Consider the following 18,035-nt stretch of genomic DNA (forward strand, 5'->3'; position numbering starts at 1 on the left):
GCCAATATTATACGAACAGGCAAAAGCTGGAAGCATTTCCTTTGAAAACTGGCACAAGACAAGGTTGCCTTCTCTCACCACTCCTATTCAACATAATATTGGAAGTTCTGGCCAGGGCAATATGGCAAGAGAAAGAAAGAAAGGGTATTCAAACAGGAAGAGAGGAAGTCAAAGTATCTCTCTTTGCAGATGATATGATCGTATATTAAGAAAACCCCATCGTCTCAGCCAAAAAACTCCTTACACTGATAAGAAACTTCAGCAAAGCCTCAGGATACAAAATCAATGTGCAAAAATCACAAGCATTCCTATACACCAATAATAGACAAACAGAGAGCCTATCATGAGCAAACTCCCATTCACAATTGCTTCAAAGAAAATAAAATACAACTTACAAGAGATGTGAAGGACCTCTTCAAGGAGAACTACAAACAACTGTTCAAGGAAATAAGAGAGGACACGAACAAATGGAAAAACATTCCATGCTCATGGATAGGAAGAATCAATATTGTGAAAATGGTCATATTTCCCAAAGTAATTTACAGATTCAATGCTATTCCCATCAAGCTACCATTGACTTTCTTCACATAATTAGAAAAAACTACTTTAAATTTAATATGGAACCAAACAAGAGCCTTTATAGCCAAGACAATCCTAAGCAAAAAGAACAAAGCTGGAGGCATCATGCTACCTGACTTCAATATATTACAAGGCTACAGTAACCAAAACAGCATGGTACTGGTACCAAAACAGAGATATAGACCAATGGAACAGAACAGAGGCCTCAGAAATAACACCACACATCTACAACTATCTGATCTTTGAAAAACCTGACAAAACAAGCAATGGGCAAAGGATTCCCTATTTAATTAAAAGTGTTGGGAAAACTGGCTAGCCATATGCAGAAAACTGAAACTGGACCCCTTCTTTATACCTTATACAAAAATTAACTCAAGACAGATTAAAGACTTAAATGTAAGACCTAAAACCATAAAAACCCTAGAAGAAAACCTAGGCAATACCATTCAGAATAGAGGCATGGGCAAAGACTTCATGACTAAAACACCAAAAGCAATTGCAACAAAAGCCAAAATTGACAAATGGGATCTAATTAAACTAAAGAGCTTCTGTAGAGCAAAAGAAACTATCATCAGAGTGAACAGACAACCTACAGAATGGGAGAAAACTTTTGCAATCTATCCATCTGACAAAGGGATAATATCCAGAATCTACGAAGAACTTAAACAAATATACAAGAAAAAAATAACCCCATTAAAAGGTGGGCAGAGGATATGAACAGATACTTTTCAAAAGAAGACATTCATGCAGCAAACAAACATATGAAAAAAAAAGCTCATCATCACTGGTCATTAAAGAAATGCAAATAAAAACAACAAGATACCATCTCACGCCAGTTAGAATGGCGATCATTAAAAAGTCAGGAAACAACAGATGCTGTGGAGAAATAGGAATGCTTCTACACTGTTGGTGGGGGTGTAAGTTAGTTTGACCATTGTGGAAGACAGTGATTCCTCAAGGATCTAGAACTAGAAATACCATTTGACCCAACAATCTCATTACTGTGTATATACCCAAAGGATTATAAATCATTCTATTCTAGACACATGCACACGTATGTTTACTGCAGCACTACTCACAATAGCAAAGACTTGGAAGCAACCCAAATGCCCATCAATGTTAGCCTGGATAAAGGAAAATATGGCACATATACACCATGGAAAACTACACAACCATAAAAAATAATGAGTTCACGTCCTTTGCAGGGATGCCGATGAAGCTGGAAACCATCATTCTCAGTAAACTAACACAGGAACAGAAAAACAAACACTGCATGTTCTCACTCATAAGTTGGAGTTGAACAATGAGAACATATAGGCACAGGGAGGGGAACATCATACACTGGGGCTGGGGCTGTCGGGGAGTAGGGGGTAAGGGGAGGGATAGCATTAGGAGAAATAACTAATGTAGATGATAGGTTGATGGGTGCAGCAAACCACCATGGCACATGTATACCTATGTAACAAATCTGCACATTCTGCACATGTATCCCAGAACTTAAAGTATTAAAATAAAAAAAAAGAAAGAAAGAAAGAAAAGAAATGTATATCCTCAGACTGTGCCTACCGAAACAGAAATCTCTTGTTTTATGAAGCCTTTGAGGTGATTCTCTTGGCCACTCTAAGTTTGAGAATCATCATCCTTTTCATTTAAATATATTAAATTTCATAAGTTGTATATAGATATACACATATATGCATTCATATATATAAAAATATATATTTCTTTGCATTTTACATCATACCTGGAAAAATTATGGTATATAGTAAATACACAGTACCAGTTAGTTGTTAATTAACCACCTTTGTTCCTTACCTTCCCATTTCAGATACTTTTTCCAGGGATGCAATTTGGATCAATTGCTATAGCCAGTAAATTGCAACTTTGAGAAATACGATATAATTAAAGAATTACCTTTAGAAAAGTACTTTTCATCTCTGAAATTGCCTTATCCCTGATGTCCTCAAGTTGTTTCAATGCCTGGGTAGCTTGCTGTAACTGCTCTTCACAAAATTCATCTAGAGAATATGTTCGAGAACTATCCAGCTAATTAGATGATAGTATATGTTCAGTGTTAGAAAGTCAAAATTCATATTTAAAAAAGATAAAACATTTGGTCTTTTCATGTCATAAGGAAGACCCCATATTTTACATTTTGTTCTGTATATCCCATATGATTTACACGTTTCTCAAATTTAAACACCTGTTAAATCTAACTAAATCTTGATTAAAATACAGAAAAATATATTATTGTTTTAAATAATAACTAAGATTAAACCGAAGCAGAAAATTCAAGAGTTGATGTGTTTTTGAAACATTTAGGCATGCAGAAAATCCACCAATCCCAGAAACTACTTTTACTTTTGAAGCCACAATTATCTGTAACAATTTAAAACACAAAGATAAAATACAGCATTATCAGGGGAACCAGTCCCCAATATTTCAACGTAGGTTCTTTTCTATTTTCCCTAAGTGTTGGTCGGTCTGAGAAATAAAGAGAAAGAGTACAAAGAGAGAAATTTTACAGCTGGGCCTCTGCGGGTGACATCACATATTGGCAGGTTCCATGATGCCCCCTGAGCTGCAAAACCAGCAAGTTTTTATTAGGGATTTCAAAAGGGGAAGGAGTGTATGAATAGGAAGTCGGTCACAGACATCACATGCTTCAAAAGGCAATAAAATATCACAAGACAAATGGCAGAGCAAGATCACAAGGCCAGGGCAAAATTACAATTACTGATGAGGTTCCATGTCCCACTGGACATGCATTCTCATTGATAAACATCTTAACAGGAAACAGAGTTTGAAAGCAGACAACCAGTCTGACTAGAATTCGCCAGGCTGGAATTTCCTAATCCTAGCAAGCCTGAGGGCGCTGCAGGAGACCAGGGCATATTTCATCCCTTATCCTCAACTGCATAAGACAGACACTCCCAGAGCGGCCATTTTAGAGACCTCCCCCTGGAAATGCATTCCCTTCCCAGGATTATTCCTTGCTGGGAAAAGAATTCAGTAATATTTCTCCTATTCGCTTTCTGCAAGAAGAGAAATATGACCCTATTCTGCCAGGTCCCACAGGCAGTCAGACCTTATGGTTATCTCCCTTTTTCCCTGAAAATTGCTGTTATCCTGTGCTTTTTCAAGGTGACCAGATTTCATATTGTTCAAACACACGTTTTACAAACAATTTGTGCAGATAATGCAATCACCACAGGGTCCTGAGGCGACATACATCCTCAGCTTACGAAGATGATAGGATTAAGAGATTAAAGTAAAGACAGGCATAGGAAATTATAAGAGTATTGATTGGGGAAGTGATAAATGCCCATGAAAGCTTCACAATTTATGTTCAGAGACTGCAGTAAAGACAGGCATAAGAAATTATAAAAGTATTAATTTGGGGAACTAATAAATGTCCATGAAATCTTCACAATTCATGTTTTTCTGCTGTGGCTTCAACCGGTCCCTTCATTCAGGGTCCCTGACTTCCCACAACACAGCAAAAAGAGGGTAAAATTACATGATTCAAACAAAGTTAATTTTATTCACAATTCAGTCAGACTCTATATGGAGGAAATCTCCATCAACTATGCTATGAATTAATCTCTGGTAATACAAAAACATAATGTTCCATCCATGCGTGTATATTCCATCATTCATCCTTCTTTCAGTATTATTTTTCCACTACTGTGTTAATTCTCTGAACAAAATATATTTTCATTAATAAATATGCAGATATCTTTATTTTTTATCATATAGTTATACTATAAAAATTAATAAATGTATCTTCCCACAACAAAAAAGATTGAAAAGTACTGCTCTTGCTTAAAATTTTGGATTTCCTCTTTAAGTTTCCATTCTCCTGGTTCCATATCTGACTACCGGGTCTGAATTTGTCAAAACCTCCCTGCCATTCTGGTCTTACTGACAACATTCTAATTAAAGTCTTTATTGCTTATACCTGCATTTATCCAGTACCATAATAACTGATCTCTATCACCCAAGTATCTCTCCACTTCCAATTTTTCCCAAAGACCAGTATTACAATAATTTCCTAAAATACTATGTTCAAAAACTTTGAATAGTTGTTCTTTAAGAGTAGTTCTCAAAATTTATCCTGCATAAGAGTTAACTGAGGAACCTATTTAAAATGTAGATTACCAGTACCACTCACTGCCCTCTCTTGCAAAAGGAATGGGACACAAATATTTACATTTTTATTAAGCACCCAAATACAGCACAATAAAGCAAATTTCACTCGAATGTGAAACATAATCCAAAGTCTCAACTCTACACGATTCTGTCAACTTGGATAAATGACAATCTCTCTAGAACTAAGTTTTGTTCAAATAGGTGAATTTTATTCAAAATTCATTCAGAATCTAGCCGGGAGAAATCTCCATCATCTAAGCTAAGAATTCATCTCTGGTAATACAAAAACATAATGTTCCATCCATTTGAAAGTAAAGATTTGAACAAACAACATATGTTCTTTACCTTCCGGTTCAAGAAATTCCGCCCTCTTTAAAGGTATGCTTTCATCCCAGCAGAGTACACGTATGACCACCATTAATGGCATTAACTTCTGAACAATCCCATTCCTCACATTCATAACCTTGCTTCATACTCCTTACGTCCTCATTGTCAGTCTTCATTGGTGTCTGCATCCCTGGGCTATGCATAGCCTTCCAATTCTAATGCACAACTAGCCACCTTTGACTCCTGACCCCAGCTTGGTTCTCCAGGATATGAATCTCTGCTCTTCCTCCATCGAAACCTGGCTTTTCCACATACAGTATCACAAATTCCCATTCTTGTAAATTGCCCTCATAACAATCACCACTAGGAGTTCCCCTGCCCTATGGGCAGGTTGAAATCCTACTTTTCCCTTACTGTGTTATTCTTGGCCTGACATTCATGAGCCAATCTAATTTTCAAATCAAATATATATTGAATGCCTTACTCACATTAATATTCTTTATTTAAAAGCCTCATCTCCTCCCCTATGGCTATTCAAATCCAGTACAGCCTAGCTCAAAATATGAGGCATGACCTAACTTTAATTCCAAATAAGGCTAATCTCTGCCTTCTCTGGATTTCTGTAACATGACTGTTTTACAAGTATTGTTTGCACATAAACATTTCTTACCTTATACTTTGCTAATGATTAGGTAGAATGATTAGCACAACAAAGAAACTATCTCTCAAATTAGTTTTCATTTTTATATGTAAAGAATTATTTCTTCCCATGAACTGTAAGCAGACTGAAAACAGCAAAGCTTTGCTTTTCACTTTGTATTCATCTCCTTTGCACAGCACTTTGCATATAATAGATAATAAATACTTACATATTGTCTGGAAAAGTTTGTTCTCTTCCTCCTGATGTTCTATATTAAAGCTGACATGGCCTAAGGTCTCTAGGAAAGAGTCCTAACATTTCTTCTCTATCACTGGTCATGTTCTCTATCATTTGTTAGCATTTAAGGTGCAGACTTCAAAGGTATTTTAAAGTGTTTTATGCCTTCCCACCCATCATTAAAAATTAATAAATTTTGTCACTCAGCCATTTACAAAACAATCTAATATCACAGAGTATTTTATTTCCTTCTACATGAAAACCATATCCTATTTCCTTCTACATAAAAATCAAATCAAAAAGATTCCTCTGTGAAACGTCTCCCACTTAAGGTGAATTTAATGCTTTTGAAACATAAACATTCTCAATATAGGTATAAAAAATAAAACAATACAGGTATAAAAAAATACATCTATGTAATAATTCCTCTTCCTTCATTAATTTATTCTTTTATTCAAAGACTAGTGTTGAGCACCTACTATGTATCAATCACTACACATAATCAATTCTAAACATCAGATGTTGATTTACAAGTATTAATCTTGTTACATGTAGTCAACACAACTGATTTTCGAGCTAATTATCAAATATTTAACTTGTCCAAGCCCCTTAAGAATTCCTCTTTCTTAGTCTAGATAACTCTACCAATTTTGCTTTTCTCCCTCATACATTGAGTGAGTGAAGTAAAAACTGCTAGAATCTTGTTCAATTGTAGACTAGTTCTAGGTACTTAACCACTCAAAAGAGCTATCTTATAGAAATTAAATTATTCCATTAAGAGGCTCACTTTTTCTAGAATCTTGAAATAGGAGAATTCATAAATTTAACCAAAACTTCTGAGTTGAAGCTTATGATAATATCTTGACAGCTATACAGGAGGAAGAATAGTTGATAACTATCAATTATGTATAAGAAGTAACTGATTATTTTAAATAATATTACACATTTGGAAATACATTTGAAAATAAAGGGTCTTATGGACTTAGGTTACTCATAAGGAAGAAACTACAAGAAATGTTAACTATTAAAATGTATTGCAAGGAACTCATGTTCTTTGCAGATATTTTAGAATAGTAGTAATCGAAAGAGATGGTTTATTTATGAATTTAGAAATCTGTATATTTTTTAATTCAAATGCTATATGTTCTTCCTAGTTTCTATATACCAATATTAGCTTATAGTAGTATACTTCTACTCACCTTTACAAGGCATATGGCAGATAGATTATTTTCATGGTCATTATAATTTTTGAGATTAATTGCATCTTCACAAAGTCCTCTTATATAAAGCAAACAGGCTTGAAATAAGTCATCAGCCAAAAAAAGATGGTGGTACAAAAATGATCTGAAAGTTAAAAAATTTCTACAGATGTATCTCTCATTCAAAATGAATAAAATTAATTTAGAGGTAAGTAGTATGGTTTAGTTAATATCCTTATAGTCAAAATGTTTTACATCTACCCCATTTTAAATGATAATGATTAGTAAGCATTAGGGGTTGTGTTTGGATGATAATGTTGTAGGCAAGGCTTTGGGGACTAGGTGTGTTGAATAAGAACAAAATAGGGGGAACAAGTAATGACATTCTATTATGCCACTGAGTTCTAATTTTGAAATATGAGGAAGTATTATCTAAAATGAATTATATGTCCTCAATGTATTAAATTCACTAAATCAAAATAAATTCCTTCAATGTACTTTTCTCCCAATTATAGGAAAAAATACTAACTGGATTACAGACCATTGGGAGAATGTTTCTTAAAATTTCCAACTACTTATATCCTAAAATAAAGAAGATGGGCCCTTTTCTTTTCTGTCTTTTTCTACTAGTCTAAATAATGATCACAAAGGTGAGACAAATCACTACTAACTACACTGGAAATAATAGAAAGACAGAACTTGGGGAGAAAAGGGCAGAGTAGAAGAGATGAGGTTCCTTAAAAATTGGATCAAGTAAAGCAAACTTCCCTGTGCAACAGTGTGTAGAGAAGAGGGGGCCTTCTGCCCTGAATCATCCCTTTGGAGTGGCTGATTTTTAAGGGTTATCAAGCTCATAATATACAGAAAATATAATAATCAGAAATTATCTCTTCCCTCTTTCTATTTTATAGTTGAGGGCTTTATATATTATAAAGCTAGTGAATTTTAAGCTTCATGGGTTCATCATTTACACTGCCTATTCCAAAGTCCTGTACTATTTATCTTAAAGAACCCTCCCAATTATATAAGCCTCACATAACATAAAACTACTCCTAGACACAGAAGAATTTGATGACATCCCTTTAAGTATCTGATACAGAAAAGGAGATTATGCTAAAGACATGTGGCACATCACAGAAAGTAAAATATCACAAAAAGCAAATACAATCTCAGTATTTATTAACAAGAGGTTGACTATCAAAATTTAGGTAATAATAGACTCACATTATTCAGTGTTTGTTTAAAGTTTTCTTTTTTTCCTTTAAAAATGTACTAAATTTTGGTTTGCATATTTCAACATAGATATGAAAATGGGGAGGGTGCACATAAAAGTAATTATAAGAATGGAAAACATGAAAAAATTTATAGCTGTAATGCATTATTTGACAGGAGAAAAATAGCACATCGACTAATGACTGTCTTCAAGCATAAGTATTATAAGGAACTCACCACAAATTTCTATTTTATTACCAAAGAAAACAAAATACATTCTACACAACATAACTCACACACAAACTAGAACTGCTTGGTATTAGGGAACATACCACAAAAGACTATTACTACTCAGGTACTGGATTCCAGGAAAAGTGAAATAGACATACTTTTCACTGTTCTTCCTGCTCAGCACAACTAAAAACTCTGGATATTACATTAAAGCCGACATAACAAAACATTGAAGGGTGGGGAAGAAAAGGCAAAGGTGTCTAGAAATGACATGGTGGTAAGTTCCCTGGGTTTTCTTTTTGCCCAATATATCCCAGACTTGAAGCTGAAGAAACCAGTAACCTAGAAATGCCAATGGGTGCAGATTAAGAAAAAAAAAGTCCATTGTCTAGGTAAAGGACCAGGACAAGGGCAGCCTACCATGACAGAAACTTTTATTCAGTAACTATTCTATTCCAGCCAAATACCATAGGGAAAAAAGGGTGAGTGGGAAGCCTAGAGTTCCACTCTTGGAGAATTGTTATAAAGCACCCTTAATGCCTCCACAGAGGGTTTTCAGGGAAAGCGAAGTAGGGAGCTTGGATACTTGTCCCCAGTGGGTGGTAATATGTAAAGAAATAGAAGACATAAAGAAGAACCAAATGGAAATTTTAGAATTAAAAAATACAATGACAGAAATACAAAAAACTCAATGGATGAACTCAATGATAGAACGAAGTAGACAGAGAAACAAATCAGTGAACTGACAGAAAAACAGAAATTATCCAATTCAAACAACAGCAAAAAAAAAAAAAAAAAAATGAGGGAAGTGAATCGCTTGAACCCAGGAGGTAGAGGTTGTAGTGAGCTGAGATCATGCCACTGCACTCCATCCAGCCTGGGCAACAGAGTGACCATCTCAGAAAAAAGAAAAAAAAAAAAAAAAAAAAAAAGAACAAATCTTCATTCACCTGTGGATTTACAAAACTGATCTAGCATTTGTGTCTGAAGTCCCAGAAGGAGAGGTTAAAGAAGACAGGGCTTAAAAAAAATAAAAAATACTTGAAGAAATAATGGCTGAAACATTCTAAATTTGTCAAAAGAAACACAAACCTAGAGATTCAAGAAGCTAAGGGAACTCAAAACAGGATAAAGACAAAGAAATCCACAACCAAGACACATCAAAGTCAAACTTCTGAAAACTAAACACAAAGAAAAAAACCTTGAAATCAGCAAGAGGAAAAACACTTTATCTATAGGAGAAAAACAATTCAAATGACCATGGAGGTTAGAAGTGACACAATGTTTTTCAAGTGCTGAAAGAAAGGAACTGTCAACCCAGAATCCTATATCTAGCAAAAATGTTCATGAATTAAGAGGAAATTAAGACATTCTAAGACAAAGGAAAAGTAAAAGAACTTGTGTACTAACAGACCTACACAAAAAATATGTCTAGAGAAAGTTCTTTAAACAGAAATCAAACAACCAAACAATAAAAGAAGGAACACTACAACATTAAAAAGGAAGAAAAAACATGATAAACAAAAATATAAGCAAACAGAATATTCCTCTCATGAGTTCTCTAAATTCTATTTGATGATAGAAGCAAAAATAATAACATTGTTTGATAAAGTTTCAAATGTATGCGTAAAAGCTAAGACAATATATTACAAACAGGAAGGTAAAGAAACACAAAGGTTGCTACATGTTCAAACTGATAAAATTATAACACCAGTAGACTGTAATGTATATATAATCTTATACTACAGCAGCCATTAAAAAAGCTACACAAAGAGATACATTGAAAAATACTATAGATAAATCGAAATGGAATTCTTAAAAATGTTCAAGGCAGGAAACATAAAACACAGAAACAAACAGCAGAGAGAACTAACAGAATAAAAAAAAAATGGCTTATAACTTAAAGCCCATATAAATAATCAGATTAAATTCAAATAGTCTAAATATGGCAATTAAAAGACAGAGATTGGTAGAATGGGTTTTAAAATATGGCATAGGTTAGGCACAGTGGCTCACACCTGTAATCTCAGCATTCTGGGAGGCCGAGGCGGGCAGATCACCTGAGGTTGGGAGTTCGAGACCAGCCTGACCAACATGGAGAAACCCTGTCTCTACTAAAAATACAAAATTAGCTGGGTGTGGTGGTGGGCGCCTGTGATGCCAGCTACTTGGGAAGCTGAGGCAGGAGAATGGCTTGAACCCGGGAGACCAAAGTTGTGGTGAGTTGAGATCTTGCCATTGCACTCTAGCCTAGGCAGTAAGAGTGAAACTCCATCTCGAAAAAAAAAAAAAAAATGCATGGCACAACTGTATGCTGTCTATAAGAAACTCACTTCAAATATAGGCATATCAAAAGTAAAAGGATGGAAAAGATATATTGTGTAAACACTAATCAAAAGAAAACACAGTGGCTATACTAAAACCAAATAAAGAAAACTACCAGTACAAAGAACAAATAAAACTACCAGAAATACTGAGGGACACTATACAATGTTAAAAGCATCAATCCACCAAGAAGATAGAGTAATTCTAAGCGTGTATGCACCAAACAATAGGGTTGCAAAATGTCCAACTGAACTGAAAGGAAAAGGAGACAAATCCACAATTATAGCTGGAGACTTCAGCACTCTCTCAACAACTGACAGAACAACTAGGCAGAAGATCAGCAAAGATCTAGAAAGCTAAACAACTTTATCAACCAAGTGGGTCTAAGCAGTGTTCTACAGAATACTCCACCCAACAACAGAAGAATACACAATCTTTTCAAGTTCCCATGGAACATATATCAATAAAGACCATATCCTGGAAACAACAACAACAACTCAACAAGTTTTTAAAAAATCATACAGACTGATTTCTCACCACAATGAAATCAAACTAGAAATTAGTAACAGGAAAAAAACAAAATCTCTAAACACTGGAAATTGAACAAAACACTGCTAAATGGGCCGGGCGCGGTGGCTCAAGCCTGTAATCCCAGCACTTTGGGAGGCCGAGACGGGCAGATCACGAGGTCAGGAGATCGAGACCATCCTCCTGGCTAACACAATGAAACCCCGTCTCTACTAAAAATACAAAAAAAAAAAACAAAAAAAAAACACTGCTAAATGGGTCAAAGAGGAAGACTCGAGGAAAATTAAAAATTCAGTGAACTGAATGAAAATACAACATATCAAAATACGTGGTATGCAGCTAAACCAGTGCTGACAGAAATTTATAGCACTGAATGCTTACATTAAAGAGGTATTGCAAAATCAATAATCTAGGCTCTCACTTTAAGAACTTAGAAAACAAAGAACAAATGAAACCCAAAGCAAACAGAGGAAAGAAATTATAATGATAGGAGCAGAAATCAATGAAATGGAGAAAAGAAAAACAATTGAGAAAAATTAATGAAACAAAGAGCTGATTCTTTGAAAACATCAATAAAGCAAACTTCAAATAAAATTGAAAAAAAGTGAAAAGACACAAACTATCAGGAACAGGAATGAAACAGGATATCAAGATTGATTCTGTAGACATCAAAGGTATCATAAGGGAATATTATGAATAATTCTATACATAAAACTGACAACTTAGATGAAATGTACCAATTCCTCAAAAAACACAAACTACAACAACTCACCCAATGTGAAACAGATAATCTCAGTAGCCCTATACCTACCAAGAAAACTGAATTCGTAATTTAAAAACTTCCAAAGAAGCAATCTCCAGGCCCAGATTACTTCACTGGACATTTCTACCAAATGCTTAAAGAAGAATTAACACAGATATCAGTAAAGGGTCAAAATACAGGGTCTCAGGACTTTATTACCTCCCACAGAAAGTTAAACTAGCAACTATTCACAAACAAGAACACCTTTGTGTTCCCAAAACTTGGGAAGGCCTGAGAAAGCTGCATGGACCACAGAACACAGAACCAAAAAAAAAAAGAAAAAGAACTGCCTTTGAAGGATAAGAGAACTTATCTCACTTTGATCCCACTGCCCTTCCTTTCCCCAAGATGGCTCACTGCAACAAAGAAAAAATTTCCCAGGGCCCACAGTTTCTACAGCAGGAAAATAGAATAGAAAGCAGACATCCCATTTCCCTGGCATTCTGATATGCTTCCCAAGAAGTCTACTTCAGTCTCACTTCTTAAGGAACACAGAGGGTAACAGCATGGCTAGACCACCTGGGGTCAGGTAGAGATAAAGCAAGGAGACAGAGCCCATGGCAATTAGCCTGCAGATCTTGATGGCAGCTCTGTGTACCTGCCAGAGGTAGTACGCAATCTGAGGTACCAGCTAACAGCATAGCTCCCTCACAAATCCTAGCTGGTCACTCTCAGAAGTGTTGGGAAATTCTACCTGGCTTATATCCCTAGATGGCTCAGCCTCCAGTCCAGCCTCAGACCCTGCCCCAACGCCCCATACAGGGAGAGAAATACCCACCACAGTGCAATGTAACAAAGCACAGAAGCTAGTTCTTCCACACCCAGAAGGTTAAATAGCACTCAGTTCAGGCTCAAAGCCCACCCCAAGGCCCTGCATAAGCAGGAAGGCAAACCTTGTCTGTGTATTATGTACTAGGCATAGCAGCTGGTCCCCTCCATCCTAAGCAGTGACTCCACCTAACCTTGGAGCTCCTCTCACAACCCCACCCAACTGCAGTGGTACCATTAGGCCAGGGAATATATGCTGTGGCTCAGTCAGATAAAAGACAATTGCAGTGTCCAGCCAGCAGTTCTGCTTGATTGCAGAGCTCAGTCGGGGTCTCACCAGAGAGTAGAGTCCAGCCAGCTTCCCTACCCTAATCAAAGACAGCAGCTCAGCCGGGTGTGGTGGCACATGCCTGTAGTCCCTGCTACTCAGGAGGCTGAGGCAGGAGAACTGCTTGAACCCGAGAGGCAGAGGTCGCAGGGAGCTGAAATCGCGCCAGTGCACTCCAGCCTGGGCAACAGAGGAAGACTCCGTCTCAAAAAACAAACAAACAAACAAATGCTCAACATCACTAATCATTAGGGAAATGCAAATTAAAACCATAATGATCTAGCCAAAGTCCAGCCTATTAAAAAACACAATGAAATATCACCTCCGAAAGGCTACTATCAAAAAAATGAGAAATAAACGAGTGTTGGCAAGGATTTGGAGAAAAGGGAAGGTTAATACAATGTTGTGAGAATATAAATTAGTACAGCCATATGGAAAACTGTATGGAGGTTCCTCAAAAAACTAAAAATAAAGTCACCATACGATTCAACAATCCTACTTCTAAATATTTACCCAAAAGATTTGAAATAAGTATGTCAAAGAGATATCTGCACTTCCACATTCACTGCAGCACTATTCACAGCAGCCAGGTTATGGAATCAACCCAAGTGCCCATTAACAGATGGACAGATAAAGAAAATGTGGTATCTATATGCAACGGAATACTATTCAGAAAGAAATTCTGTCATATGACACAACATGGATAGAATCGAAGAACATTATGTTAAGTTAAATAAGCCAGGCACAAAAAAACAAATGACACATGTTCTCATAAGCAGAATCTCAGGCAATCAAACTGAAAAAAGCAGGGAGTAGGATGGTGTTTACCACAGGCTGAGGGTAGGGGAAATGGGGGAGATTATGGTCAAAAGATACAAAGCCTCAGATGGGAAGAATAAGTTGTTGTTTTGAGATCTATAGCACGGTGTGGTGAATATAGTTAATAATGGTGTGTACTATATATTTTGAAAGTGCTAAGAGTAAATTTCAAATGTTTTCACCACAAAAATATAAGTGTTTGAGGTGATAAATATGTTAACTAGCTTGATTTAATTATTCCACATTGTATTCATAAACTTTAACATCATTTTGTACCCTAAATATATACAACTATAATCTGTCAATGTAAAATAAAAGTAAATAAATATATAATATCATTTAAGACAGAAAAAAAGAAAAATTAATACCAATTCTGCACAATCTCTCCTGGAAAACAGGAGGAAGAAGAAACACTTCCTAGTTCATTTTATGAAGCTAGTAACATCCTGATATCAAAACACTACAGACCATCATTCCTCATGCAAAGATCCGTAGCAAAATATTATCCAAGAAAATTCTCTAAAATATGTAAAAAGAATTATGCATCATGACCAATAGGGATTTATTCCAGGGATGCAAAGTTGGTTTTGTATCCAAAAATCTATCAATGTACTTTACCATATTAATAGACAAAAGAAGAAAAAAATCACATGATCAAATAAATTTATACAGAAAAAAGCATGTGACAAAATTTAGCACACTTTTAGGATAAAAACTCTCAGAAAAATAGGAATAGAGAGAAACTGCCTCAACTCGACAAAGAGCATTTATTAAAAATCTACAGCTAAAATTTTAATAGTGAAAGACTCAATCCTTTCCTTTAAGATAGGGAAAAAGTCAACAATGTCTATTCTTCACCACTCTTATTCGACATAATGCTGGAAGTTCCATCCATTACATAAGGCAAGAAGAGAAAATAAAGCCGTATAGATCAGAAATGAAGAAATAAATTGTCCCTATTTACAGATAACCAATATTCTATATAGAATATCCCAAAAAATCCCAAAAAATATACAAAAAACTCCTAGAACTATTAAGTGACTTCAACAAGGTTATAGCATATAAGATCAATATATGAAAATCAATTTGTTTCTATATACTAGCAATGAATGCATGAACATGTAAATTCAATACTCAATCCCATTTATAATTACTTGACATAAAATGTAATAGTTACAAATCTAACAAAACATTTCTGGTGATTAAATTTATGTGTGAACTTGAGTGAGCCAGCAGTTGCCCAGATTTTTATTTAAACATTATTTTGGGTCTTTCTCTGAGGCATTTCTGGATGAGATTAGTATTTGAGTAGGTAAATTGAGTAAAACAGATTGCCCTCTCCAGAGGGGTTGGGCCTTGCTATGGTTTGAATGTTCCCTCTAAAATTCATGTTGTCATTTAATTACCACTGTGATGATATTAAAAGGTAGGACTATTAAGAGTGATAAGGTCATTAGGGCTCTGCACTCATGAATGGATTAATGCCATTATTGAGGGAATGCATTATTACTGCTGGAGTAGGCTCCTGATAAAAAAGAAGAGTTCAGGCTGGGCACAGTGGATCACACCTCTAATCCCAATAATGGAAGACTGAGGCAGAAGGATAAGGAATTTCAGACCAGCCTGTGAAACATAGTGAGACTGTATCTCTAAAAATGTTTTTAAAAATCAGCCAGGCATGGTGGTACATGCCTGTAGTCCCAGCTACTTGGGAAGCTGAGGTGGGAGGAGGGCTTGTGTACAGGAGCTTGAGGCTACAGTGAGCTATGATCACAACACTGCACTCCAGCCTGGCTGACAGAGATCCTCCTAAAAATATATATTTGTAATAGAATGATTTATATTCCTTTGGGTATATACCCAATAATGGAATTGCTGGGTCAAATGGTATTTCTGGTTCTAGAGCTTTGAGGACTCACCACACCATCTCCCACAATGGTTGAACTAATTCACATTCCCACCAACAGTATAAAAGTGTTCTTATTTCCCCACAGCCTTTCCAGCATCCATCGTTTCTTGACTTTTTAATAATCGCCATTCTAACTGGTGTGAGATGTGGTTTTGATTTGCATTTCTCTAATGTTCAGTGATGTTGAGCTTTTTCATGTATGTTCACTGCAGCACTATTCACAATAGCAAAGACATGGAATCAACCCAAATATCCCTTAATGATAGACTGGATAAAGGAAATGTGGTACATATATACCATGGAATACTTTGCAGCCATTAAAAGGAACAAGATCATATCTTTTGCAGGGATATAGATGGAGCTGGAAACCATTATCCTCAGCAAACTAACGCAGGAAAAACAACCAAACACCGCATGTCCTCACTTATAAGTGGGAGTTGAACAATGAGAACACATGGACACAGAGAGGGAAACAACACACACTGGGGCCTGCTTAGAGGTAGAGTTGGGGGAGGGAGAGCATTAGGAAAAATAGCTCATGCATGCTGGGCTTAATACCTAGGTGGTGGGTTCATAGGTGCAGCAAACCACCATGGCACACATTTACCTATGTAACAAACCTGCACATCCAGCACATGTACCCCAGAACTTAGCTCACACCTGTAATCCTACCACTTTGGGAAGCTGAGGGAGGTGGATCACAAGGTTGGGAGTTCAAGACCAGCCTGGCCAACATAGTGAAACCCTATCTCTACTAAAAATACAAAAAATTAGCTGGGTGTGGTGGTGGACGCCTGTAATCCTAGCTATTCAGGAAGCTGAGGCAGGAGAATCGCTTAATCCCAGGAGGCGGGGGTTGCAGCGAGCCAAGATTGCACCACTACATACCAGCCTGGGTGACAGTGCAAGACTCCATCTCAAAAAAAAAAAAAAATTTAAATAACTAAAATAAAATAAAATAATTCAACATGATTTCCTCTGTCTCACAAGCTTGCTTGCTTGCCCTTCTGCCTTCCACCTTCTTCCATGGAACGACCCAGTACAAAGGCCCTAACCAGATGCCAGTTGTCAAGTTCTTGAACTTCCCAGCCCTCCAGACCCATAAGACAAATACGCTTCTTTTTCTCCACAAATGATCCAGTCTGTAGTATTTGCTATAGCCATACAAAATGAACTGAGACAGGCCTCATCCAATTCATTGAGGCCTGAATAAAACAAAAATACTGAGTAAGAGACAATTCTGTCTCTCTCTTCCTGTCCTCAAGCTGACACAATGGCTTTCTCCTGTTGTTGGATTTGAACATGGACTGGAACTTAAATCACTGTCTCTGTTGGTTTTTAGGCCTTTGGAGTCAGACTAGAAGGGGAATTATACTATACCATCAGATCTCTTGGGACTCTAGTTTACCAACTACAGGTCTCAGGTCTCTCTCTCTCTCTGTCTCTCTCTCTCTCTCTCTCTCTCACTCTCTCCCCACACCCACCCCCACCCCCCCGCCTTTTCTCTCTCTCTCTCTCCTCATATATTTGTAGCTATTGTAAATGGGACTACTTTCTTGATTTCTTTTTCAGATTATTCGCCATTGGCATATAGAAATACTACTGATTTTTGTATGTTCATTTTGTATCCCGTAACATTACTGAATTTGTTTATCAATTCAAATAGATTTTTAGTGGAGTCCTTAGGTTTTTCCAAATACAAGATCCTATCATCTGCAAACAAGGATCATTTGATTTTTTACTTTCCAATTTGGATGGCCTTTATTTCTTTCTCTTGTCTGAGTACTCCAGCTAGGACTTCCAGTACTAGTTTGATGGGCATCTTTGTTGTACTCCATATCTTAGAGGAAAGAATTCCAATTTTTCCACATTCAGTACAACAATGCTAGCTGTGAATCTGTCATATATAGCTTTTATTATGTTGAGGTATGTTCCCTTTTATAGCCAGTTTTTAGGAATTTTTGTCATGAAAGGATGTT

At 36.3% G+C, this 18,035-nt stretch overlaps 1 protein-coding gene across 1 annotated transcript in view; it reads right to left on the reverse strand.

The window, feature by feature from the left end:
- The window catches only part of DNAH14 (dynein axonemal heavy chain 14), a 507,005-nt gene that overhangs the window by 433,921 nt on the left and 55,049 nt on the right, over positions 1-18,035 (reverse strand). The window contains exons 10-11 of the mRNA XM_025393377.1: positions 7,135-7,279; positions 2,494-2,625 (exon numbers count right to left, since the gene is read on the reverse strand). Coding sequence (XP_025249162.1) covers positions 2,494-2,625; positions 7,135-7,279 — 277 coding nt within the window. The remainder of the gene's footprint in view (positions 1-2,493; positions 2,626-7,134; positions 7,280-18,035) is intronic.

The sequence above is a fragment of the Theropithecus gelada genome, chromosome 1, assembly GCF_003255815.1.
Source record: "Theropithecus gelada isolate Dixy chromosome 1, Tgel_1.0, whole genome shotgun sequence".
Taxonomy (NCBI): Eukaryota; Metazoa; Chordata; class Mammalia; order Primates; family Cercopithecidae; genus Theropithecus; species Theropithecus gelada.